Source organism: Haliaeetus leucocephalus, unplaced genomic scaffold, assembly GCF_000737465.1.
Source record: "Haliaeetus leucocephalus isolate CR32 unplaced genomic scaffold, Haliaeetus_leucocephalus-4.0 Scaffold173, whole genome shotgun sequence".
Classification (NCBI taxonomy): Eukaryota; Metazoa; Chordata; class Aves; order Accipitriformes; family Accipitridae; genus Haliaeetus; species Haliaeetus leucocephalus.
In genome coordinates this window covers 3789051-3814788 of record NW_010972609.1, presented here as the reverse complement: position 1 = coordinate 3814788, position 25738 = coordinate 3789051, and the positions used below count along the sequence as shown (strand labels likewise).

At 37.6% G+C, this 25738-nt stretch overlaps 1 protein-coding gene across 1 annotated transcript in view; it reads right to left on the bottom strand.

Moving 5' to 3' along the window:
• LUZP2 (leucine zipper protein 2) overlaps positions 1–12548 on the bottom strand; it is a 204193-nt gene extending 191645 nt beyond the window's left edge. Inside the window, exon 1 of the mRNA XM_010563716.1 lies at positions 12426–12548. Coding sequence (XP_010562018.1) covers positions 12426–12487 — 62 coding nt within the window. The 5' untranslated portion in view covers positions 12488–12548. The remainder of the gene's footprint in view (positions 1–12425) is intronic.
• Between the last annotated feature and the right edge of the window lie 13190 nt (positions 12549–25738).

The window sequence follows — 25738 nt, the reverse complement described above, 5'->3', positions numbered from 1 at the left end:
AATTTTATTAACAATTTTTGCCCATAATACCATTGCCTTATCATGTATCTAGTTCCATCTCTATGATCACAGATCACTTTTTTAATGCCTTGTCAACTCTGTATGTAAAAATTGTATGAAGACTAACATTTTCATTCATTATCAAAGGTAACACAGAGATACCTTGAAGCTCAGCTACCTCAAGTAGTGTAAGCATGACTTTTTTTTTAATCTTTTGCCTCAACTCTTTTCTTTTTATTATGACTCAAAGGCAAATGCAGGATTCTGCTCATCCCACCTATTGGTCCAATCATCCTTGAAATCCAGTTTTACAAGACTGGTCATTTTCAAAAGCGCAACTTACATTTTTAGCATGGATTTAGAAGTTATATGAAATGCTGCCAGCTCATAAAAGGATTTGAGGTCAGAAAAGGCTCAGATCTCTCTCTAAAGTACATTTGGAGGGGTACCTGCCATGCAAACTTTGCAAAAACTTCAGAGCCAGTTAAGAACAGAGTATGCAAAAGCATCCACTGTTTCATGTACATAAGGGAATGGTGTGGAATAGCCCTCAGGATGTGTCAGATGCTGCCGCAACAGATTACACTGCTAACCCAGCCTAGCTAGGAAAAACGCACCGAGATAACAGATTGCTGAGTAAGCATTTAACACAAATTTCTCATGTTACTTTTTCAGTTGTGTTAGACCTGTGCCAAATGGCAGCAACTAATGGGCATTGTCAACATAAATATAATTTCTGTTGAAATACAAGGAATCTACAGAAAAATTTTATCTTTTTTACGCTGAAGTGCAAGACTGTCAAACCAAAAGACTACAAAAGTGGAAGTTAGCAGAATAATTCCAGATTAATGTATTTGCCAGAAACAATGCTTGTTTCCAGTATAGTCTCTTGCATTTGAAGGAAGCGGCTGGATATAAAAAGCTAAATCCCAATGTTACCTGTAGAAATAATTTGATATTTTTATCTGCAAAAGTTGTATCCAAATTTGATGCCTTAGCTGTTGGGGAAAAAAAAAAAAAGATTCAGCTGTTTTAAAGTATTTAATTCTATACAAGCAGAAGTACACGTATCTATTCAAGCCACTGAGAAAAGATAGCCAAAAATCAATTTTTCATACTTCATTATGTGTCTACAACTAGAAATCCTTTACACAGAGGCACATACACTATACATATTTATGTATTTTCCCTTGAGTGAAAGAGATCTTTTTACATTCAAAAAATACACTAATGGAATTACATACAGTTTTGCAGTCTTTAGTTTCTTTTTATCAACACCCACAACGATGGTTTGCCATCTACTCCAGATGAGGAGACTTTCCCACTACCGCGCTTTATCATTAAATTAACAAGAAACAGGTAAGAATTCTCTCCATCCTCATTAGCATGTGGTAAGTAGTGAGCGCTAAGGAGATTTCCACACACACACACTATCTATAAAACAGAGTTATCTGTAGAACACTAAAAGATTTACCCTTAAGTTAGCATTAGGTGTACAACATTTATGAGGTTTAAAGTATATGGAGCATAGGTATCTGTAGCACAAGAGGAATCTGTTCTATTGCCCTAGAATTGAGGTGAAAGTGCTAGCTTTTTACTGCTTTCTTATTAGGAGACTTCTAACCATATTTTTGAATCATTTTTTAAGCTTTTACTTTAAAGAATTAAGCCTACACCAATACCATAATTTCTAAGTCGTGAGGAGTAACAAGCAGAACAGAACAAGTCTCCTTCCCTCCAATGTTTTCTCACACTCTACATACATAGCATTTTTTTTTTTTTCATCTTTGTATAGAAAGAGTAGCACCTGGATGTAGCTGGCCCCTGCTAAAATACAGGTAAATAGATTATCTCTGGAATTCTATCAATACTCCAACTTATTCATTCACCATGTAGCGTCCCTTTTTATCTACCTCCTTCTAACAGATATCAAAATTAGTCTGTTTTCCCATCAGTCCCCTTTGATATCTTATCTTATCTCATCCTATTAGGTCCAAGAACAGCTACAGCAACTTCTCACATCTGACTTTGCGTAGTGAAACTTCTCAACAGCTTCCCTGCAAATCAGGTAGTTGGGGGGGATTGCTTGGATACGTGTGCTTGTTTCCATCTCAGTCACCAACAGAATTGCTGAAAACATGTCTACTTCGTTCTCCAGATGGGTCCTTGCAAATATTCGCAAGAACAAAGATTCTGCTACCTGTCTGAATATTCTTCTACAGGAATGGCTCAAGCTGCCCCAAGGATCATTTCATTCCCTAGAACGTGGAACGATTTAAGGCAGATGAAATTATTCCCTACTGCTTCTTCCAAGGTTTTTTCGTCTTCCTCTGGTAGCAACCGCTACCAACAGCACATTGCTCTACAGGTTTAATCCAGTGCGACAAAAACTTCATGTTCCTGTACCGACTAAATGTTACTGGGAAAGGTTTTCCATCACACATAAAAGTACCATTTTAACATGTGATATAATCATCAAGCTTAAGCAGCAAAGAAACATATGATGTCCCCACAGTAAAGAAGAGCGAATGCTATCATATTTAACCCTGACTGAAGTATCAATTTCTGTACATCACCTATTTGATGGAAATGGGTTAAACCTTTCAGATTATGTTTTATAAGCCAGTGATGGGAGATTCATCTCATACAAAGGGAACTTATATTTCCTAAACACTTAGTTCTGGTATACATGTCCTGTATTTCTTCCTAGCTATTTCAGAAGCTATTTAAATTTTGTCAGTCTAAGAAAGTATGAAACAGGCAATACCACATACTATCGCATTAAAACAGATAGAAATGCAAGTTTTTCTGAGCCCATTTAAGGAACTGATTAGTATTTCCTTAAAACAGATTTTACTATTTAGTTTTTACAGCATTTTAATTCTTTCTGCTTCCAGGAACAGATAACAATCTCCCTTGAGCCAAAAGAGCTCCAGCTGAGTAGAAATTAGGGAAGGAACTAGGATGTTTGAAATGGGGACAAAGAGAGAGGTAGGAGTTAAAAAAAATATATATTAAATTAAACGTCTGCTTTCATAAGCTTTCCTGAGCCAAATACAGCACATCTGTGTATACTGAACAGCAGATAGTTGTTTTACAAGTAAATAAAAAAGCAACTGCAGAGAAGCCTCTATTCACTATCTGTGCACTTGAGAAGTGTATTTTTTTCATATATCATTCATGTATGAATGCAGAGATTTCACAGAAAGCAGTATTTGAGACTGATTTTTCACCAAATTAAATAGCATAGGCTACACTGACTGCAAAGTTAGAGATGCTTAACAAAGGAAACAGAAGGGAAGCGGCAACACTGCCGTGGGTTCTGACCCCCCCTCGCCCCTTTGTCATCTAGGCACCATGGTTACAGATTCATTTCCCAAGCCTTACCATTTGCATTAAGCCAAATAACCTTATTCCTCAACTGAGAGTGAAACAAAGCAAGCTGGGAGGCTAGACTTTCTAAAAGAGGTCAGGATGGAGTGCTAACGATCATGACTATTTGGTATCCCCCATAGCCATCAGCAGCTAAATAACAGTCTAATTTTCAAAGTATATAGCTCTTGTTTACGTTCAGATTTTCACAAGGTTAGTGCAGCCAACATGCTGGCCCCTTTTGAAATTCAAAAGGCATCAGATTAGACTCGTTCAGCTCACTTAAAGAAAATCCACTGCAGATTATAGGTATTAAGCCTTTCTAAAATGTCTGGTCCCTTGGCAAGCCTTGGCTCCCTTCATGGAAGGAAGAAGAAAACAAAACCAACAAAAAAAACCCAGTGCCTATTTTCGGAGGAGCACATGACAGGAACTTCTGTACTCTCTGTAGAATAGAGGAGTAGACCTGCAGGGGGGCTGACGGACTCTGCCTGTCACTAATAAATAGTAAGAATACAATGGTTGTCTTGCATATTTTCGCACAGAAAATAAGAATCAATCATCAACTGATTGGTTTCAGCAAAGCAGCTCAAAGGTTCAGCTACTTACTAAACACAGTTGTTTGATTTGCGCCCTGGCTGAGCTTCACCCCATCCTGAAAAATATTTCTTTACAAAAAAGCTGTAAGCGAAGCAGTAGTAAAATTGATTTTATTTCTCCATTTTCAAGAGAGACATTCTCTCTGCACATTGAGCACACATTTCATTACACTGCAACAGGAGGAAGAAACTTCCTCAACAGACAATCTAATGCCACCCAGAGCACAGCTGCTTTTCAGTCTTGTCAGTTCAATTTTTCCACACATATTTTTTCTTTTCCCTTCCGCATTTTAGTAAAATCTCACTTTTTTTTTTTTTTTCCTTATTTGCTGCCACAGGCTAGCCTGAAACAAACATGACTGCAAAATCATTCAGACATGATGAGGACAGCGTACATAAGGTGGACACAGCTTATTAGTGGGCTTATAGTCACTCTAGGTCCCCTGGATGGCCAAGCAATTCCGAGGTACAAAGTCACAGCTCCTACTTCTGTAGTCATTCACATCAACAAAATCACAGAAACACCTGAAAAGCAGTATCAAGTACTGAGAATCCAACAACTATACAGTGCTAGTAAACAACCACATTTTGTTTACCACTTACAGCATTCGCTGACTTGTCTTCCCTTCCCCCCAACTACCAAACCAAGTTTTATAAAGACCCATAACAGCTACTGAAAATACGTTAAAGCATTATACTTTAGTGAAATTACAGAGACTGTATCCCATCATAAACCCCTGTTTGCCCATCCTTTCACAGAAGATGTTTTGATGCTCTCCAAGCAAGAACATAGTAGCAAACCCAGCGATAACACACATCATTGGGTAAAAGTGCGGTGGCCTGGAAGAAGTTTGTACGGAATAAGTTAGAAGGACGTTCTGCTGCAGCTCTGTCTCCAACGAAAAAGGAAAAGGTGTTAGTTCTGTGATTAGATGGGATTCAGCAAATATGCGCTTGGTTTTCTAAGTACTGCAATTTGTCCGACAGTGGGTAAACCTGTTTTTCAACCAGCTTCCACTTTCATAATCATCAAATGAAAAGGAAACCCACCTACTTCCTACAAGGAAACTGTGAACATAAATCAACCAAATATGACCGTTCATAAATAACAACAATAAGAATATGTAAATGGCTGGAAAAAAATAACAATTTGGGTAAAATACACTAGCTGGCAGCATACTAGCCTTATCTTCCTAAGATAGCACGTGGAGACAAAACACACCAGAATTTTTTGACACTTTCCTACTCCTTTCCATAGGAGCTATCAATCACTATCAACAGGTAAGATATTGAGAAATTCCATACACACCTATTTCTTCAGCTTGTAGGAGTCACACACATTGATTTCTCTCATGATTCACTGAAGTATTGTTTCAACAAATACAGCAGAGTTCAGAGGGAACACTACAAAAAGTATTGCTAAGATAATACACAGTAAATGTAAAGATTAATAAACACAGGAGTGATATGAGGTAAGGGGTAAAATGAATACGTAATAGCACAGGAAGGAAAAGGAGAAAAATCTATAGTAGCACAAAAAAACCCTGCTATTTGATGCAATGCCATATTTATTCTTCAGCATTTCTAAAAGGTACTTGCTGCTGATGTGTTTGAAATAGCAAATACAACAATACACGTCTTAAACCTTTGCACAATGTTAAGATTGAAGGATGGTATGAAACATCTTTATTCTTTCTGACAAACATATTACTTGCCTTCCATACACAGAATATTTACAGATCTGACCCTTACAAGACAGGTGGCGCACCCATTGTGCAAAACTAGACAATGAGAAGAAATACCATTTTTGACAAGTGGCATAAATGAGATTTATTTGTCTACAGAGCGGTACATCACAAGGATTACTATCTGTGAACACGTTTCTGCTCAATATAGAAAATAATAGTGAACGCACAATCTCACAGAAAGAGGAATTACAAGTTTAGGTTAAGATATCCTTATATTCTACCTCAGCTATAAATTAATAAATGAGGAAAGAACCCAGGAAAGAGTCAGCATTATAATTTCTCTAAACACAAAGAATACATTAAATTGCCAAAAGTAACTCCATGGCAAGTCTCCTGGGAAGAAATGCATTATACATAGCATAACAACAAGCAGAATTCCAACTGTTCTATTACATTAAGACTGAATTCTAGAGGTCCTCAAGGTCTACCTGAGATCACATGGAACTTCAGGAATATTTTAACTGTAGATTAAAAGTCTAAAATAAGTCTTTCCTGAAGGTTACAAAAGTTTTTAGCAGCATCCTTCCTTCCCCTCCCCTCATTTATTTTTATTTTTTTTTCTTCTTCTTCCTTTCACATTCCAGGAGTCAGAAACATAAATGAAAACACATCACAAAATAATCCATTTTTAGTATTTCAGGACAAACTGAGAAAGAACTTCTTTCTGGATTTCTAATTTCGGTTGGTGACCTTAAATTTGTGGAGCACTTTTACATGTTCTAACCCAGATAATAAAAATTGCATAGCAAGCATACCACTTCTAAGGACATCATTCCTAACCACAAATTAGCCCTATCACAACAGCAGAAAACCCAATAAAATTTAAAACTTCTGACAAAAAAAAAAATTCTCTCCCCGTCCTCCTGCCAAGTACAAGACATACAGATAGAAAACAAAATATGTGGTTGCCCTATTGTAGAAGGGCTGCAAACACAGAGAAGCAAGGCTATTATGTAAGGATAACATTAAGAATATATTTGTATATAAACACACATATTCTTATATGCATATATTAGCACAGTTCAAGTACAGGGATTCCCAAACTAGCTTTAAGCAATCTCATTCTAAAGTCAGAGAAGTCCACCTACAGCAGGTTCTTGTTTATTTTTCTACACAAGATAGAGGTACCCCACTTACCTTGGTTAAAAGCTACCTTGAAAAATCTCTGCACTATACTGCAGCCTGCAGATTCGATGTGGCCGTGTACTCTAAGGTAGCATGGCTGGCGACTGCACTCGTGCCCAGAAAAGGGTGTCTCACTTTGCCATTGCCGGTTTTGTAGTCCAGCACCAGCACCCCTGAGGTCATGGGCTTCCCTCGGGGGGAAAAGTAGCAGCTTCTCCTGCCCACGCACCTGGCGGTTTGGGTTTTTTTGGTTGGTTAGTTGGTTTGTTTTTGTTTGGAAGGGTGGTGGTTGCTGGTTTTGGGGGGGTTGTTGTTTTTAAAGATATCGCTGGAGCTCAAAACTTTTCTCCCAGAACAAGGAAAAGGCTTTGTTTCACCAAGTAGCTTCTAAATTGCTGTATTAAGCACTTGCTTATAAGCCATCAAGCTAAACGCATTCCTTGAAATAATGGAGTTATGCCACTGATAAATTTGTCCCATTACGTTTAAACACTGTCCACAACAAAGCACATGGTTCTTCAGGCATAGTAAGGTTGCAAGCCATATGCTAGATGACACTACTGTACCTTAAACATAAGTCCTTACAAGCCATTAACCAAACATGCATCATCATCCACATTGATAGAAATCAGAAAGCTTTCACGGCCCAGAAAACTCAGACAGCAAAAGTAAGTGTGAAAGGAATTCTAAGCAGGAGACAAAGGATAGAGTTAGTGCCCCTGCATTTCTGGAAGAATTCAGAAAGCACGATATTAAGACAGTCTCAGTTATCCATCAAGCCTACAGCAAAAAATGCATCATCTTTTCCGCTAAAGAAGTAGCCTACTACCACTCTGCAGAGTTCACCTTCAGTCATGAGGAAAAGGAAGGACACTGCTAGACCTCAGCCTGAGATCTCAAAAGTGAGAATCGTTTTTGGTTACCTGATGGAGCATGTAACAATAGCGTGGCTGCAGCTGAGGGTGTTAGCAGAGTGAGCCTCATCCTTCCACCGCAAAATCTAGAAAGGAGTAGGGTTCCCTCTACTCTCATATCAGTCTAAATTAAAAAAAAGTTACTTTCAATATCTGATTATAGCCCAAACAGCGTTTCTACAACAGGAAAGAGCTCAAGGACTAAACCCGAGGATTTTCAATGTTCTCCACCTCGACCCCAGTATGATAACATTAAAGACACTTCCCGTTACCTTTCCTCAAGTCTCTGACTGAGTCTTTCACACACCTTTTTCTGAGAGGAGAAAAAGATATTAATATTTTCCTATTCCTTAGAGAATAATTATGAAAACCAACAAACTTAAAGAAAATAGTTGACCTTGAAAAAATAAGTCCAGGGAAAAAGCAAGCATTTAAGTCAAGTTCTCATGTTTAATAAGGTAAGTGAATTCACTATATTTCTATCGCTTCCAGTAACAGACATACACCAAATCAACACCCATACCTTCATTAAGCATCATCCACATAGCAGGAGTGACCACACTACTTTTATTCTGCTACAAACTACAGCGGTGGCATTCTTCTGAGGCCAATGAATTACAGATTGCTTTGTAACGTCAGTGTAGTAAGACTGCCAGTGAACTGCACTTTTAGAACAGTGACCACCAGCCATTTCTCTGCCATTAAAATAATATAAGTTCTGCCTTTTACAGCCCTGTTGTTTGTACATCCATTTAATGAGTTGCTGTAGTAGTAATATTATTATTGTTATTAAAGTGCATCTTGTTGGGTTTATTGTCCTGTTCTCAGCTATAAAGCATTCTACTTCAATCAAATTATTCAATGTCTTGCATCTTTGTCATATTTCATGCGTGGACAGAAAGGAATCCGCTGCCATAGGAATAAAAGGAAAGCTTTTGTTTCACATCAAGCTTCTTACAAGGAGCCAGGTTTTTGTCATTTGAACAACAACAACAAAAAATGTTGGTAATCAAAGACTAAAGTATCCAGCCTTTCAACAGTAACGTTCAAGTAATATTCAGAAAACTGTCCTTTTAGCTAAAAGTAGGGAAGTCTCAGACAAGATCATCTGGACCACAGATCTTAGTTACTGACCCCAATGACTGACTTCATGCAAGCATTCCCTTCCACAAATAGTTTTCCACTTAGAATTGTTTAGGTGTCTGTGGCCAGAAAAGCATGCAGGTGGCTTCAGACTCAGACCTGAGCTTATTATACACTATGTGCACTCCCTGAGCTCTCAAGTACAGTGGGACTCATTTCTGAAATAGTATAAAAAAACCTATGCTGTCTTCAGCATAGTATGAAAAAATAACACGTATACAACCATCACAGTAGATCTGCCAAAACCAAGACATCCAAGGAAATATAAAAGCGGACAGGAAAACACAAACCTCAGAATAGTTTTACCAAGTTCAATTCACCTTCAAAAATGTTCCCCTTAACTTTTTATGAGACTGATTTTAGAGCCGTAATTTTTACTTGTTCCATCGAAACATACATAGTTAACTGGACAGGAAACTACACCTCAATCTTGTTAACTCTTTGGCCCTACAGCCAACTAGAACTATGATTAAGAGTCACCATTGTGTCTCAAAGCTGCACCAGAACCAAATCTAGGTAATACAGAAAAGATCATTCATTTCAAAAACATGATATTTCTGTAATTTGATACCCATTTGGTTCACGCATATGATTTTTAGACCATGCTAAGAAGTTAGCTGCATACAGTTCTGAAAATCAAAAGTGAATAATGAACACAATCTTAGAAGCGATAGCTGTGTATTTTCTTCTTTTTAGCAATACTATAAAATAAGAAAAGATGACATGCTGTATTAACATAGCTGAACTCATCAATTCATATTTTTTTACAATTAGGCATGAAGACACGCTGAGGTCGTCCAAAACTCTCACCATGACATGATGCAAAGAAGATGGCATCACCACATGACAAGGAACAAAAAGCAGTAGCTGTCCACCTCTGCAGCAAGTACTGTGCTCACTGATTTCAGCACCAATGTATGAAATGAAGATACTGTGTTTCTGTACAGACTTAAAAAAAAAAAATCCTCATGATGGAAAACTTTCTGCCCTGCAAGGCTGATGCTTTGCCTTAGCTAAGCAATTTCACACAGCAGGATATTAGACCCTGCTTTTTGCGAACACAACTAGTCCTACAAACCTACTCTATTTGGGTCCAACCAATGAATTAACCATATGTTTACAAGAAATACTAACTGCCACAGACAGAATTGCCTTCTGCTGAAGGAGATTAAAGCATAATCTCTTTCCAGTAGATGGCACATTGATAGCACTGTATCATTTTTTAAACTTCCATCATGTGCTGTTGAAAAATTACTCTATGTTCTACACAGCCAGTTAAAAATCAAGTGACTGAAAGCAACTGCTGAACAGAGTAATCCAGGACTTTTATAAATCTCCAACTCTACAGCAGAGTTTCAGCCTCCTTTTTACCAGGATGACCAATGTGGTATCAAAAGCAAAACTTCACTTTGCAACACATACTGTACTTGGGTGGAATTTTAACTGGAATTTCTCTCACATTGATCATTTTCATCCCTCAATTACATAAGAACATAAATCATCATGTACTTCAAAATTATACTCTTTTAAGACTATATCCACTCCTCAGAGTCATACTGTTCATAATTAGTATTCACATGCCAATTTCGGCTTCTTCGTATTCTTTACAACTATTTTTTGAAAGGTGGGGAGAGACTTGAGGATTGGTTTTTTTTTTTTACAATTTTCAAGAATGAACTACAGTTCATTTTTCATACAGGTAGTATTTTCTCAAGAAGATGAGGACCTGCTTTTACAGCTTTACGCTAGATACCTTGTCCCAGCCTAGACCCCTGAATGTTCGAGTAGTTTGTAAGACACTTCATAAAACCAATAATTAAGTATGAAAATTTAGACTAGTTTTCCACGTCTCTCTTCAATACAGTTTAATCTGCACAAGCTCATGCAAGATACAAACCTGCATCTGCAAAAGCTGGCTTGGTGCTTCCTCCCCTTTTTAACTCTGGCATAGTGTAGCAAAGCCTGTATCACTTAAATAACTGTAGAATTTTTAATCCAAATTGACAAGAAGTTTCACACTTGACTGCTAGTGAATTTTTCCTTAGACCACTTATTAAATCAGAAAGGATAATTATTGAATCACAGTGTATTACAATTTTCCTCCAAATGTTGTATTTCAAAGAGCATTAGTGTGGTTAATATGGGCTGACACTGTACAGTCCCTAAATAGGAAGTGGTACAAAAAAAAAAAGTACCCTTCCCTCACCAATAACAACCCTCTCCAAAGGAGTGAAGTAATGGAGTAATTGAAGCATTTTAATACTCCTGATTTCTCCCTGCATTCAGGCCTTTTCCCACTCAGAGATTTTCACAGTTATTATTTACCTGTGTTTGAGTATGTACAGGAGATGTGCTCCTGCTGTACCTGACTTTGAGTACTTAGTAGGCATACACTTTTGCTTTTTTTTCCCTTTTTTTATTTTTAAAGTCTCAGTGAACAATTAAGGCTTAAAACATGCAGTGCTTCTGCAAAAAGCTGCTTCGGTGACGATTTTATAGGAAGAGATCAAAACTAAGGGAAAAGACACATTTCCCTGATAAACGTACATGCATATAACCTCCAATAACATGCTTTACGGACTTAGAAATAAGTACCCTATAAACTTCTCACACAGCAGAGGAATACCACAGCCAAAATTTGGGCTTGATTTTCTGATAAGGAACTGGAAGTTAAGAAGCCTGAACTGAGAGCAGTGTCATTATAACAGATCTGCTCTGTACCCAGCATTAACTTTCCATCTGTGTACATCAAGACAACGGGATAGAGTGTCTCAGCTTTATCTTTTCTTTGCTGAACATGTTACGTCTACAGCATGGAAAATATACCATCTCTGAGCAACTGAGCAGTACACAGTATCTTATTAGAACAGGCTTTATTTTTAAGCTGCAATAGATTTTGTGCGTATTTTCTCAGTGATTTATTATACTTGCACAGAAAGGAATGCTTCTAGATTGCAGCAACTTTTAAACACGTTTCCTGGTGTTGAGATAACACTGCAACATCTCACCTGCATTTCAGAGTTAAAAGAGGTAAGCCCTCGGTCTGTGTTCAGATACAGAAGCCTAAACTGAGATGAGGTTGTTCAAGTGTTTATATTTTTTGCACTCTATAAGGGAAAATGTTAGCATGTTTTCAGTTTCAGCTGCTTGGCTTTCTTATTTCCAATGAAACAGAGTCTATCTGTTTTTACTGCTGTATATGTAAAGCTTATATTTGGTACTGTCTTGTTATATCACACAAGCTGTGGGTCAACTTATACAGGAGTAGCTCTTTTACATGATAAAAAAAGCCTAGAAACACCAAGAGAAGACTCAGTATCTTTCAGAGGATTGGGAGGGGGAGGGGGAGAGATAAGAATCAGAGAAGATATCTGCTCTAAACTTACTACCCCAGTAAAAGCTGAAATCTGTATTATTTCTTCTGAGAGCACTGAATCTGGGGAAAAAAACAAACAAACAACAAAAAAAAAAAACCAAACAGCAAACAAAACAGAACTCTAAGCAAAATAGCTCTCGGTACTCACCTAGCGCTGAAGACCAGTGCAGGAAAGAGAGGCAGCAAGTAATAAGCAGAGATGAATTTCATCCTGGAGCTCCTCTGTTTTGTTCCGTTCCTCACTGTCCTCTTCCCACCGACTCTTTCCCCCTCTCTCCGTTTCTTCCTCCAGCAGCTCCTCAGCCTCGCCTCGCCCGGGGAGCTGCCCGCCCTGCAGCGGGAGGGTCCTAACCCAACCAGAGCAGACAGCCCAACAGAGCGAGTAAGGAAAGGGAGCTCCGAGGGGGGATTTGAGCTCCGGGAGTGATGTCACGAAGCACAGCGAGCGGCTGCCGCCGCTGCGAGCCCCCAGAGCCCGGCCGGCTGCGAGCGAGCCTTCCTCCCACCGCGTCCTGAAGGATGCTCCGGTACCCACCGCCAAGCTGGGGGCCGGGGAGGGACGAGCACCCGGCACCGGGCACTTGGCTCTAAGGTGACAGCGGAACGTAGCCGAGAAATGCCTCCTGGAAGGGGGAAAAAAAAAAGGAAAAAAAAAAATCCTACAGTGAAAACACCACCCATCTTTTACAATTAGCATTTTTTATTTGAAGTGAATCTAGACAGCATCGATGATACGGAGGCAGAAATTATTTCAAGCAGGTGTCAAGTTACAGATCAGCCTGCCACTGCATCTGGAAAAGGTATGGTTTCTGCAAAGCCAGAATTCACAAGTTACTATTTCAATTGGGGATTCATTCGCCCCAGTACCACATCAAGTTGAAAGGAAGAGCAGAAATAGCTTCCAACATGGTATTTTGAAACACTGTTGCCATCTCTAAAAGCCCTTCCTCACCTGCAGAAACTGATAAGACCTTCAGAGCAATTAAGACCGTTTTTCCTGCTTTCCATGTTTGTATTTCACCTGATCTTAATCTTGATTTAAATAAGTCAGCGTTAAAGGTGTTTTCAGAATCCAGGTATTCCCTACCTTGACACAAGTGAAGCTCATCTGTTGGCAAATCGTATGTAAGTATAACATTTAAACAAGAATCATCTTTCTATGCAATTAAAAAAAATAAAAAAGGAAACAAACTTGTCTACAATTGAATGAAGCACGATCATTACAAGAAAGAGTTTTGGTCATCTATGCACTTGTCTGGTCACATGAAAGTCACCCAGAAACTACATTCTATATCACAAGCATAAAAGTTTCCATAGTTTAAACTGGTGTGTCATTGCATTCAACTGTTTATTGAGGAGTAATCTTGGATTCCATCAAAGCAAATAGAAATTCACTGTTTGAAATGAATGGAAGCCTTTTTGAAATTAGTATGACCCTTAAGACATTCACATGGCATACAAATAGAATTAATAAATTAAATTACTGGTTACATTCTTCAGTAGCAAACTGAGAGGGAGGGAAGAGAAAAGAAGAAAAAGAAAAGGCAATGTACATAGCCAAAAAGGAATAAAATAATGTATTTCTGACTCCTCTTCCTTGTGTCCCAACTCTAGTACCTTTTCTTCAGCACACCTGGCAGCAAGTTCTATTCAACCACATTAATTTAAATCAGCATTTATTGTTATTTTGATGCTACATGCCAGCATGAAAGAACAGTCATGTTACCATGGATACTTATGATAGAATAGTAAAAAGGTCATAAAAAGTGCAGTCAGCTTGCCATTTTCCAGAAAAAGCCAACCTTCCCAGGCTACCAGGCACCTCACAGTCATGTATCAGCAGCTCATACTTCTTCCCTCTTCCTTTTATGTGCACACATGCAGGGTGGAATGGAGGGGAAGGTACTGGTGCATCAGGGGAGTAAATTATGCCCGATGATGCTGAGTGAGCTTAAGAAAACTCATGGAATTTTGCAACTTGATGAATTATTTTTTATTCCTACCACTTCTCTGCTTCTTTTTGGGGGTGGAGGGTGGAACAGAGAGGCCTGCTGCTAAGTCTTGGTTTCATCTCAAGGGTTTTACCATGCTTGCATGGGAGAACATCTCCACAAGTGGTTTAATGGCTCCAGTACAGGTAGTCGGCAGCTGTAATAGCGCTATATCACCCAGACGTTGCATTATCATTCTTTGCATAATTTCCTCCATCCTGATCAGAATTGATTGAACAATTAGGAAGCTTTTCATGCTTACCAACACTGCTGCTTTAGTCCTGCTCTGATGCAAATACCCCATAAAGACTGTCACAGCTCAGTTCCAACCTACAAACACCTCAAGGGCTCAGTGGAAAGGATTTGTAGCAAGCTTTCCCATCTCAGGTCGGGACACGGGGGCGAGTCCTCTCAATCCACTTGGGCACAGCCTGCACGCTGCCAGGCCGTTAGGAGATGGCAGCAGTGGCGAAGCAGGGATTGCAGCAATTGCAACCCTAAATGTTGAGATACACACAGATAAAATTGTACTACTGTGAAAGGAAACGCTCAGCGGTGAATACAGGTAGGACAAAAGGAAAATTTGCATTTTTAGGGGCAAACTTGTATAATTAAGGATTGAGCACTTAATCGCAAATGCTACTCTTGTCAGACTTGATTGTGCTCAAGCTGTTTGCCTGAAGACATAAAAAAGCATCCTTTTTTCCCCTCATATTCAACTAACTGACCTTGAACTGGAGCTTTCCATTGTTTTGAAGGGTTTGGGGTTTTTTTGGTTGTTAGAGAACATGTATTTTAACAGCGTTATGCGCATCTTAAGAAAAGAATAATGTATTCATACCAAAAAACGGGAGAGCATTGTTCACAGTTTTTCTGAGACTTAGACTGTATAGTCAATTAGTTTAGTGTTGGACACACTTAAAGCAGGATCAAATATGAATGTATAACAACTTCAAAGACCTTGGATAGAAATATTCCATGTAAAAACATTAGACACCTTGGCTCAAATTTATTGACAATCTTATTAAATAAATAATTACTGCTAGCTTAGCAAGCAGAAGTAAGGTGATTATATACAGTCTTTTACAAACAACCATACAGGGAAAATATAAAGACGACGACAATGGAACCATTACTGTGAAATTCCAAGGCATTTCAAACACTAGTTGTCACACAGGTTCTTGCAAGTTTGGCTAAATACACCGATGGTGTAGAAATACCATTGCCTACCTTAGAGAGGAAAACGAATCAACTGTCTCCTTTTGCAAAATACAGCACAAACTTTTGCTTGCCAGAGCAGAAAGACATCCACTTATGCCTGTATTTATGTAGTAACTACTATAGCAGGGGTCCTAATTTTATTTTCATTGTTTGGAAGCGATGGTAATAAAAAAAGCAATCATGAAATGATAGTGTACATTATATTCAGTTATTTTGAATGCATACGTGTTAACAGAGAGAAATTTCTATAAACACACTTAACGAAGAGACCATTAACTTATCTTGCTGTCAAATACTAAAATTCTAGATGTTGAAGCCTTCATGAGACTGCACAGAAGACTTTTAGAAGAATAAGGTCACACCCTTTGGAAAAAATACAATGCGTTTCATTTCAGGGTGCTTTACAAATGCAATTGGTAAATTTCTATTTGCAAAAAAGACTACGACTGAGGTAAAGCTATGGGTAGAACTCAGCTAACCCAATTTCATGTCCAGCGCTCTGTGAAGTAGACTACATTATGATGTAGATATTCTGTCACCACTGCAGTGCAGAGAATGCCAGGTTTTTAATTTATGTGTGTGTGTGTACACATATACATACACACATATGTATGAACATGTATATCTATTGTTGTTGAACTGAAGCACGATTTTATATAACTAGAACAGTAGCTTGATACATTTTAACACTCTATACAACATACTGCATTTCTATGTCTTAAAAAGACCAGCCAGACACACTGAGTTCCCAAGTAATATTATAATCTCAGAAATACAGTATGATAAATAGAATCTTAAATAACGGGGGAAGTACAAAACCACAGCACACTCTTCTTAAGGATAGTTGTTGTGAGCTAGTTAACGTTGCAGTCCTCAGTGATGCAAGATGAGTGTAAGTAGGGTTCCAAGACAACACTACCACTTGAGCAGGAGCAGAAGGGACAAGCGACTTACACGAGACGCTTCTTCAGCTCTTATATTTCTCTCTCTTCTCAAAGAAAGATTTCACTTTAAAAATAGATTTGGCATTCCTTTTCCCAATTTTTCTCCCGCTTTTCCCACTCTATCTTCTCATTCCTTCCCCCGCCCCGAGTGGGGAGTTTCTCTGCCGTTGGAAATAGTCCCCGATTTAACTAAACTCTTAAGAAATCTGCTAAGCTACCGAAGGGCAAAACATTCTTACTAAAATAGGAAGGCAAAGCGTAAGTCTCAGGGTGAAGTATTTCAATACACTGGGCCTAATATTTCACATCCACATGTACAAACACAATCAGCACAAACACATACATAGAATTAATGCACACAGTTCATTGCTACTCTTGATTGAAACCCGACACATCAACAATACCGCTTTGTGAGATAATACGTTTGGGGTGACCGATTCCCAACTCAATCTTCAACACGCATGCTTTTATAAACACTGCAGGAATCCACTTGCTCTGCATGATGAAGCCCTGGAGACTTGCTTGCATGGCAAAGGAAGGTTTGTGAGTGGCAAAAGCAGGTAAAAAGCATGGAAGAGTTTCTAGCAGTTTCTTCTTTAAGAGTCTATATTTCACCTTCATTTAAGAGAATATATTTCAGGTGAGACAGGATATTTATTATTACTTCTTACAAGTATGCACATAGCAGAAATATTCAGAATCGCAGTTAGCTAATCCACCTTTCACAGCATCTCAGAGGAAGTCTGATATGCCATTATGGCTATTTTTTTTTAAATATTAAAATATAAATTTCTAGCAGTAAGTTTAAATACCATACCACGTAACATAACGGTGTTAGAGTACTAGCTCACAACATACTGATACATCATCTTCATTTGTATTCAGCTAAAACAAATGATGCAACTGCCCAAGAATAGTGCCTAACTAACTTCAGTACCAAGAAAAAAAAAAAAAAAATCCTGGCTACCACAGTGCTGGAATTATAGCTTAAACATCAGAGTTGAGTAAAAGCTGCTGCAAAGGTCTCTCTGAAGGTCATTTAAACTTTGTCAGAGATTTCCAAGGTAACCCCTTTTAAATCTAAGAACCAGCCAATTCAGAAGCAAGTTCATTAAAATAAAGAAGCAAATTTACTTAATTTTAACCTCGTTGTTAACCCTGCTTTTAGCAGGTTAGACTTCCATTTGAAACTACTGTTTGAACTTTTAGCAAACATATGCAGCCCACATAGGTTTGCTGTTAAAGTACAGAGAAATGAGCAATTTCATGAGCATATGATTACAGAAAAAAAAAGTTTGATTCCATTCTACAAAACACCTTTTTTTCCACTGTCCAAAACAGCAATGATTATATATTTAATATTTAACATATCTGGGCTGCCTACCTTCATTCCGCACTGAAGGCCTACATTTTATGTAACGTTACAGCTGCAGTAAACCTGGTAGTGACTACAAGGCTTGATCCCACCACTGCATACATGATAAGAAGCAGTTGTAGAATTTCAGAAAACAGAACAACAACAGAAGCAACTCACTCAGGAATTTCTGGACTTCCCTATATTGACCACAGATTCAGCAGTGCTGAACCTCTTCATCCATAAATTTACATTTAAATTTGTATGTGCTAGTGGGAAGGGAGAAAGAGAAGAAAGCAGTACAAGGCAAATCCAGTCTTCTACTTCTTGCTGCCTAAGTTGTACAAGAGCTAGGATCAACCGTCAACATCTACAAATGACCCGCAGCGTATTACTCGGTATTAGGAAGCTTGAAACAATTTTTTTGTGGAAGCTTCTGCTTTGGAAGCTGTTACAAATATCTCTCCTTATGCATCTAAAACAAATCATTCCTGATAACTTGCAGATGCTGTCACGCGTGGCGTGTTTGTTTAGACTCCACTATACCAAGCTCTTTGAGTCCAAGGTCTCAGAGAGACCTCTTTCATTTTGTAGCTACCGGAACTGAGACTTAAATCAAACATGCCACCAGGTTCACCAAGGTCACTGAAAAAAAGGAGTTAGGAGACCTTCAGAAACAGTGTTTCAGTCAGCAGTCATTGACATTAAAACTCCTTTTTTAGCATCTCAGAGCTGAGGTTTGCTTATATCCAGCAGACACCTCAGAGCAAATCTGCCTTCTCATACCGAAATTCATCTCTATCAAAGTCAGCATTCATTCAAAAATGAAGGCAGAAAAAATATGTGCATACCAAGGTAGTTTGACAATCTACATACAGGTCCATTAAAGAATTATTTATTGTTTAACTCTGAAATAATTTCTGGTTTAATTTAATAAATAATATGTTAGGTTGGATAAGTTTGACTTCTATAAAACAAAAGCCACTTGATAATCCATCCAGACAAAATAAAAAACAAGTCTCAGAGAAGGTTTTTTTTTTATCATTTCTGTGAGACTAATTGGTTTTAAAACTGAAAACTCTAGGCAAGAGTATTTTAATAACATTTTTAACAAAGCAAGGAAAGAATAACAAATTTCAGTCACATCTGAGTAGCCCTAGAGAGTTCAGGAATCATTCTTATTCGTTTCACAGCGGATGGACTTATTCTGGGTATCCGGTTCAACAGACCACAGAGCATGCTAAAAATTGCTTTAAGGACTTGTTTCCATTTTAAATTACATATTTTTTATTTTAAAATCAGTCTGGAGTTCAAGAGGACTTTTCAAATGCTTTTTTGATACATCAAATAAGGCTGAAGTTGTCCGATAAACTGTTTTTTATTGTGGAAGAAAAGTCTTTAAAGAATTGTCTCCTCTTAGTCAGAATATAGCCCATTTTGCACCAATTCTTTTAGCATCAATTCATTAGAGCATTCAGAAATTTTCACTTAGAAATTGAGACACTGATTAAAGGTCCCTAGAAGAGCTGAACAAATGTTTTTCATTAAAATATTTATAGTAATTTAAAACTTAGCTCCCTGCTTCCCTTTCCCCCTTCCCCCCTTCCTTAATTTAAAACAGTAAAGGTAGGCTGGTACCTATGCTTAGATATAGGGCAGATAATCTCTCACAGTATATTTGGATCCTAACTAACCACCTGTTTTAAAAACAAACCAAACAAGAAAAAAAAAAAAAAAAGAAAAAAGAGCCACATGTAGAAAGAAATCACATCCAATTAAACCGGTTGTAAAGCATTTGGTCTTCTACAGCTATAATGAGATTGAATGTGATCCAAGAAAGAATTATTACTACCAAGTCATTAGGATGTTTCGGTCTTCAACTTTACAAACATCCCAATCCAGACCATCCAAACATCAGAGCTGGTATCCATACCACTCAGACTCCTATACCCAAAGTACTTACACATTTTTGATAAATCCACATATAATTCGGTTGCCATTTACCTGTTGGGAACTTATGGTGTGAAATAATTTGAGACACTCGGGGTGCGACGGTGGAAATCACACAGAGAAGCTACTGTTGATAATCTTCTCATAAGGAATGTTGCATTATAATAAGAATTTCTGACTTCATTTTAAATAACATCAGAAGCAGTCTCTCAAAAGTGCAAATGAGAGTCAGATAACATGCAATATAATGACTAGTAGCATAGAAGAGACACACATAAGCCATACCTGTATCGTGTCATTCTGAAACTGCTATAGCTATTTACGATGGTCATAAATACGTTTTCCACTTCATTCTATACTGGTTTGCTTTACTGTGTTGTTTCATAATATACAAAGTTGTCACAGTGTTTTTACCGCCAAAGAGAGGTGGCCTTAAGAGACTGTGAGAAAAGAAGAATGTTCCACAGTTTCGTTTCAAAGCTACAAATAGAACATATTGCATGCGCTTATTCACACCAGTGATATACATGTGTGCCATCCCCTCTGCATAAAGAGGTCTGCATAACTTCTCTTAATAAAGTAGGAATGTAAGGCTTTAACCAATAATTGGATTGCCTTGATGAAATAATGAGAATTTCCTAATATTTTGAACTGTTTTCTGTTACACCCTATTAAAAACCTGATTTTTGAAAAGCTAGAAGTGCAGCTCTAATTCAAAATTTATTAGATATGACATGCATTAAGATTATACTATCAAGATCATATAAAAATGTCACTAATACAGAATTAATGGGAACTCAGTGAAAATTGCTACATTATATCAACAGTGAGATTGTCACACTAATATTATGCTATAATTGCATAGTTAAAAAATCCTGCAGATCTCTGAATTATACTGGAACAATTGCTTTTTTTTTTTTTAAAAGCAGTAAGTACAGTCTGAAGGAGTCATGTCAGACTACCACGTTACTACATTTATTTTTCATATTAATTATATATACATCTAGCACGTCTCATTAATGGTCTAAAACATACAGTCCACACAAACGCATGGTAACGAACAAAGTAACCTCTCAGTCAAGCAAAGCAAACAAGTATGACCAGGACACTTTTGTTCTGTTTACCTGAAAAACTTCAGATGTTAAGTCATTGCTTTTTTCTCCCTGTACAGCGCTGGGAATCACAGTAGGAAAACAGCATCTGTACTTCTCCACAGCCATCTGTGATCCTATCTACAGTGAAAACTGAAACATGCAGTAAGAAGTAAGCTCAGAGCCGAGATACCGAGCTCATGAAAACCCTTGTGGTTCCACTACCTTCAGAGAAACTACTATTTTATATTTTCTCAAAATACAGCCTAAAAAGGTTTTGTAACCCTTAAGAATTATCTCGTATTCTCTTTACTGCTCTGCAGTTTCAAATTAAAGCCAGCACATATATCAAATTAGACACCTAAGTGGCAAACATTACTCATATTTAAAAAGTACTAATGCAAAAGATTGAACAATCTTAGTTAATGTTGGTTTTTTTGGTGTTTTGGGGGGTTTTGTTGGGTTTTTTTTTTTTTTATTTCAAACAACATTAAGATTTTGTAGGAATCTTCTTCTGGTGCAATTTTTCAACATCAAAAAAATAAGAAAAACCAAGCTATTTCAAAGGGGGCAAAACAGGTAGTTTTACAATGGCATTGAATAACCACAAGATTTACATATTTACTCAAGCATTCCTCACTACCAAAAGTAGTAAAACAAAAAAGTTATAGTAGTCCTAATTTGTTATTTACCTTACAATAATTTCTTCTCCATCTTTCAACAAGAAATCAACCAGAATTTCCAAGCAGTGGCAAAACATAAAATTTCTTATTCTGTTCACCTTTTCATGTCATTGCTAGATTTCACAGAATGCACTGTTTTATCATCATTATTAGGAATTCTGTCAAGTATAGGGTGTGCCATATGTCACCTGTGAGGTCTATTATCAAACAGAACTTGATTCAATGAATGGATTTCAGCAGAGCCCAAAGGCTAAAACTGCAATCCTTAAGCGCTCTGTTTTTCCCGCTCACCTTGCCACCAAAGTGATATGGAAGTTTTGAATATGCTTCCAAACCATGTTCCCCAATTTGTTTTCTTTAGATTGAGTTGAATGTAAAATTATGTTCACATAAATACAAAACCAGTTATAAGTGAAAAAAACTAATTTAAAAAGATTTAATAAGCCTGCTTTTAAGGTAGCTGAAAAACCTAAAAGACTAATGTTGACGAACATAATGAAAAAAGCAAAGAGAAAAGCCCTCTCCTACCACATGGAGATTGCTGCAGGACCTAAGGGAAACACATTCAGAAGCGTGAAAGGCACCATCCCATGCACACTCATTTTGCAAAAATTTAAACAAGCAAAGTAGACAAGATATCAGAAAGCAGAGTTCAGACATGTTTTCCAAAACCCAGTTGGAATTCCTGTGCTTAAAGGGATGCTAAAATAAATGACTGCAACATAAATCCTATGATAACCAACTAGATAGAGAGATATATAGATAGATAGATACTTTTTTCCTAGATACATACATTTTCTTTCTACAGGAACATTTTGCTTTATTACTTTCTTTCATAAATACAAGTTTTTTACTCATTCATGAGCTGTCCTTTCAGATTTTAGGAGAAATATGTATCCGAATAGTCATATGCGAATCACTGAACAGTAACACAGGAACAACACCACTTATCTCTGTAGATCTTTTGTTCATTCCCATCTTTCCTCGCTAATCTAGTTTTCTACTAGCAAAAGTAAAAGGAAGATGTACCGGTACCAATGGCTGGAAAGCTCAACTGGAGAAACAAAGAACGACACAAGGGACTGTCTGGCAAGGCACAGAGCTACAAGTCAACCTCTATTCAGTCACCTTAAGGCTGGATGCACTGCTGCTTTTCTTTCAAGAAATGTGGATTCTTGCAATGGGGAATACATCTAACAACTATTCTTGTTGAATAACCGCTGGCTAGAAGGTTGGAGAAGGGATATGATTTTTTGTCATAGCAATGCACCGCGTTACAAAGAGCTCATGCAAAGAAGGTCGGCATTCAAGCTCAGCATGCAACGTGGCATCTACACACATAACTACGCAGTTTTCAAATCCCATTCTTTAACCACAATAGGTTCTGTGGAAAAGTCATTTATTTGAACTCTGCGTGAGGTAGGATGATTTGGCCCTAAGTACACCAGCTTTTCAATAAAACCCTCCAGAAAAAGCACTTCACAGCGTAATTAACTAGAAAAACGGAGTTTTCGTTCTGGCCCAAGCTGAGAAAAGCTAGTGAGTACCCATCACAACATAGAGCACGACACGTGAAGGGCACTTGAGACATTTAAGCCACCTCTGTTTAAAATAGAGACCAAACACATTCAGGCAGAACTCCAAAGTTGACAATACATTGCTAAACCCAGTGACACTGAGCTTCCTAAAGGTCCGCTTAAAGACACATTTCAGCTTCTGCACATATTAAGTACATAATATACCAATATGAAATCGTGTATTCGGAACCACATGCTCTTACGTTTTCACGCAAATTTGTGATTATACTCACCTTCTAACATCACCTTCGCTAAAAAGGCACCAAAAGAAACCAAGCGTTTCTCTGACATTTCTAGCTCCATCTTTGTGAGGTTGTATTCTGCATCTTTCTCAGAGGGCAGATCACTCTGAATTTAAGGCAGCGTATTGTTTCCTATTTTTAAATAGGCTGCTGAGAGATTGGTAAAGCAAGAGGCATACTTTAAATGGGGCTCATTTTTTGTAGCCAAGGTACCCAGCGTAAGGCTGGCATATATGAAGATGACTGAACTGGGAAAAATTCAATTAAGGAAAGCAGGAAAAATACCCAACAGTAACTGATAATTTAAAAAGTAGAAGATCATATTGTCTGCAAACCTATTCTGACATATTTCTGCTCATCTTCTAGTCTTGTATTCTGTCTATACTGGAAGGTATAATGGAGTGTTTTGGTTTTTAAATAAAGCAGCAGTTAGAGGAGGAAATGGCTGAGATTCTTGGAGAGTAAGGTTGAAGCATCATGCTACTATAGCCTTAAAATTAAACAGTACACTCTTTGTATCCCTTCTCAAATATGAAAGTTATAGCTAAGCTGTCATCAATACCGATTTTTATTTTGTGAATCTCCAAAGGGTAAGTCTATTACCAAGAACATGCAAATCAAAGTATGCAGCAATATATTAGTATTTAATATCATCCAATAAAGGGATAGGAAGTGATGAAGGGTTTGTTTACGATTTCTGAAGTATAAAAGAATTATCCGCATGTAATTCACACTGTACAGAGACTATCTTGGCTGGTGATTTTTGCCCATAACGGAACAGGCGTGACTGAAAGATTAACTCACTCAATACATTATTTGAGCATTTCTACTGAGATTTATTATTAATCTAGGACAAACCATGACATTTTAAAACTTCACCCTGGCTACCCTTTGAAATCTATTAAATTACATCTTAGTTTATGAAGAATTTTTTTACATAATCCTTCAGCTAATCACTTTTCATTAGCTAGCGAAGGCTAATGTATACAAATGCTAATTTTTAAAAAATCAATATTTAACCATGGAAAATTCCATAAATACTGGGAATAACTTTAAAAATGGGTATGTATCTACAAAATGCAAATTAATACTTCGTGTTCTTCTTTAGTTTACTCATTCCTCTAAGAAACATCACGACTTACAACATTCCACATAAAGTGCTTAAATCCTCTCTAACCAACTTTCCTGTATTTTCTTTGACCCTTATGCTTTTGTACTAAATGACCTTTAATTTTTTATGGTTCAAGACTTGCCTACTGTAGTTCCTTAATTTGGGCTTGATTCTGTCATAGAATTTAACAGAAAGAAGAGGTTTTGCAGGTCACAAACCAGGCATATAATTACCTGCTTTTCTTTACCACCCCCAGCTGTCTGGCAACTGCTTGTCACACAAAAATGTTAATCGCACAATCTGGTATAGCACTGTAAGTGACAAGGTGAAGCCCACCAAAAAGTTAATTTGGTAACAGGCTACATGAGTGAGAGCCATAACACATAGGATTTAGGGTGGTTAGCTTCTCCGTTTTGTTGTTTGCTGTCCTCTGGGAAAGATGCCTTCCTTTACCAAAGTCTTCCAAATATCACCGTACTGACCTTTCAACTCTTCAAAGCCATCGCGGACTTCTCCCCATTTGCATCCTTTCACACAAGGAACTACTCCGCCTGCTTCAGAATCATTTATAATACTGAACACAAGAGTCTTTAAACCATATTTTTACAGTTACAGATTATCTTCAATATGCAATACTATGTTACTGTTTCTCCCCAACCTTGGGCAAAGCCTTTAGAATCATAATTTCAGTAGATTTGACTGAGCCTGATTGCAGAAACGCTCTGAGGCAAGTAAATATTAGATAGCTTAGGTAACCACAGTGGCTTTTATATAACAGGAGACAGAACTAGTGCACTCGTTCCATTTTTCCATTTTATCTAAATATACTCACACTAAGCATAATTACAATGTCTTAAAAACAAAACAGCTCAACCCTACTATTATGCTATTCTACTTTAGAGAAGCACTTAATTCCACTCCAATAAAAAGTGACATTTTGTGCATTAAACTCACTATTTTTCTTATGAAGCAAGTGAGAAAAATAAACTAATGTAAAAACACTATAAACTAAGCTCCATCGGGTAGCTCTTTGATCTCCCAAGTAGTTCGACTATTTGTAACTTTGAAGTCTATCCACAGTGACAAGCGATCTAGCCCTTTGCAAAGGAGGTCATACAGAACACACACAGATGAACTTGGCTTATAACACCAGTGTTTGTAATTGAGGTTTGATATCCCTCCACATACTTCCATCCAGTTTGAAAGTCCTTTCTGTAATCACCTATCCGCTTTGCTCAAGCTTCTACAAACTGAGGTTTTATAAACATTATTTTCCATCATATGCAGAATAGTACCT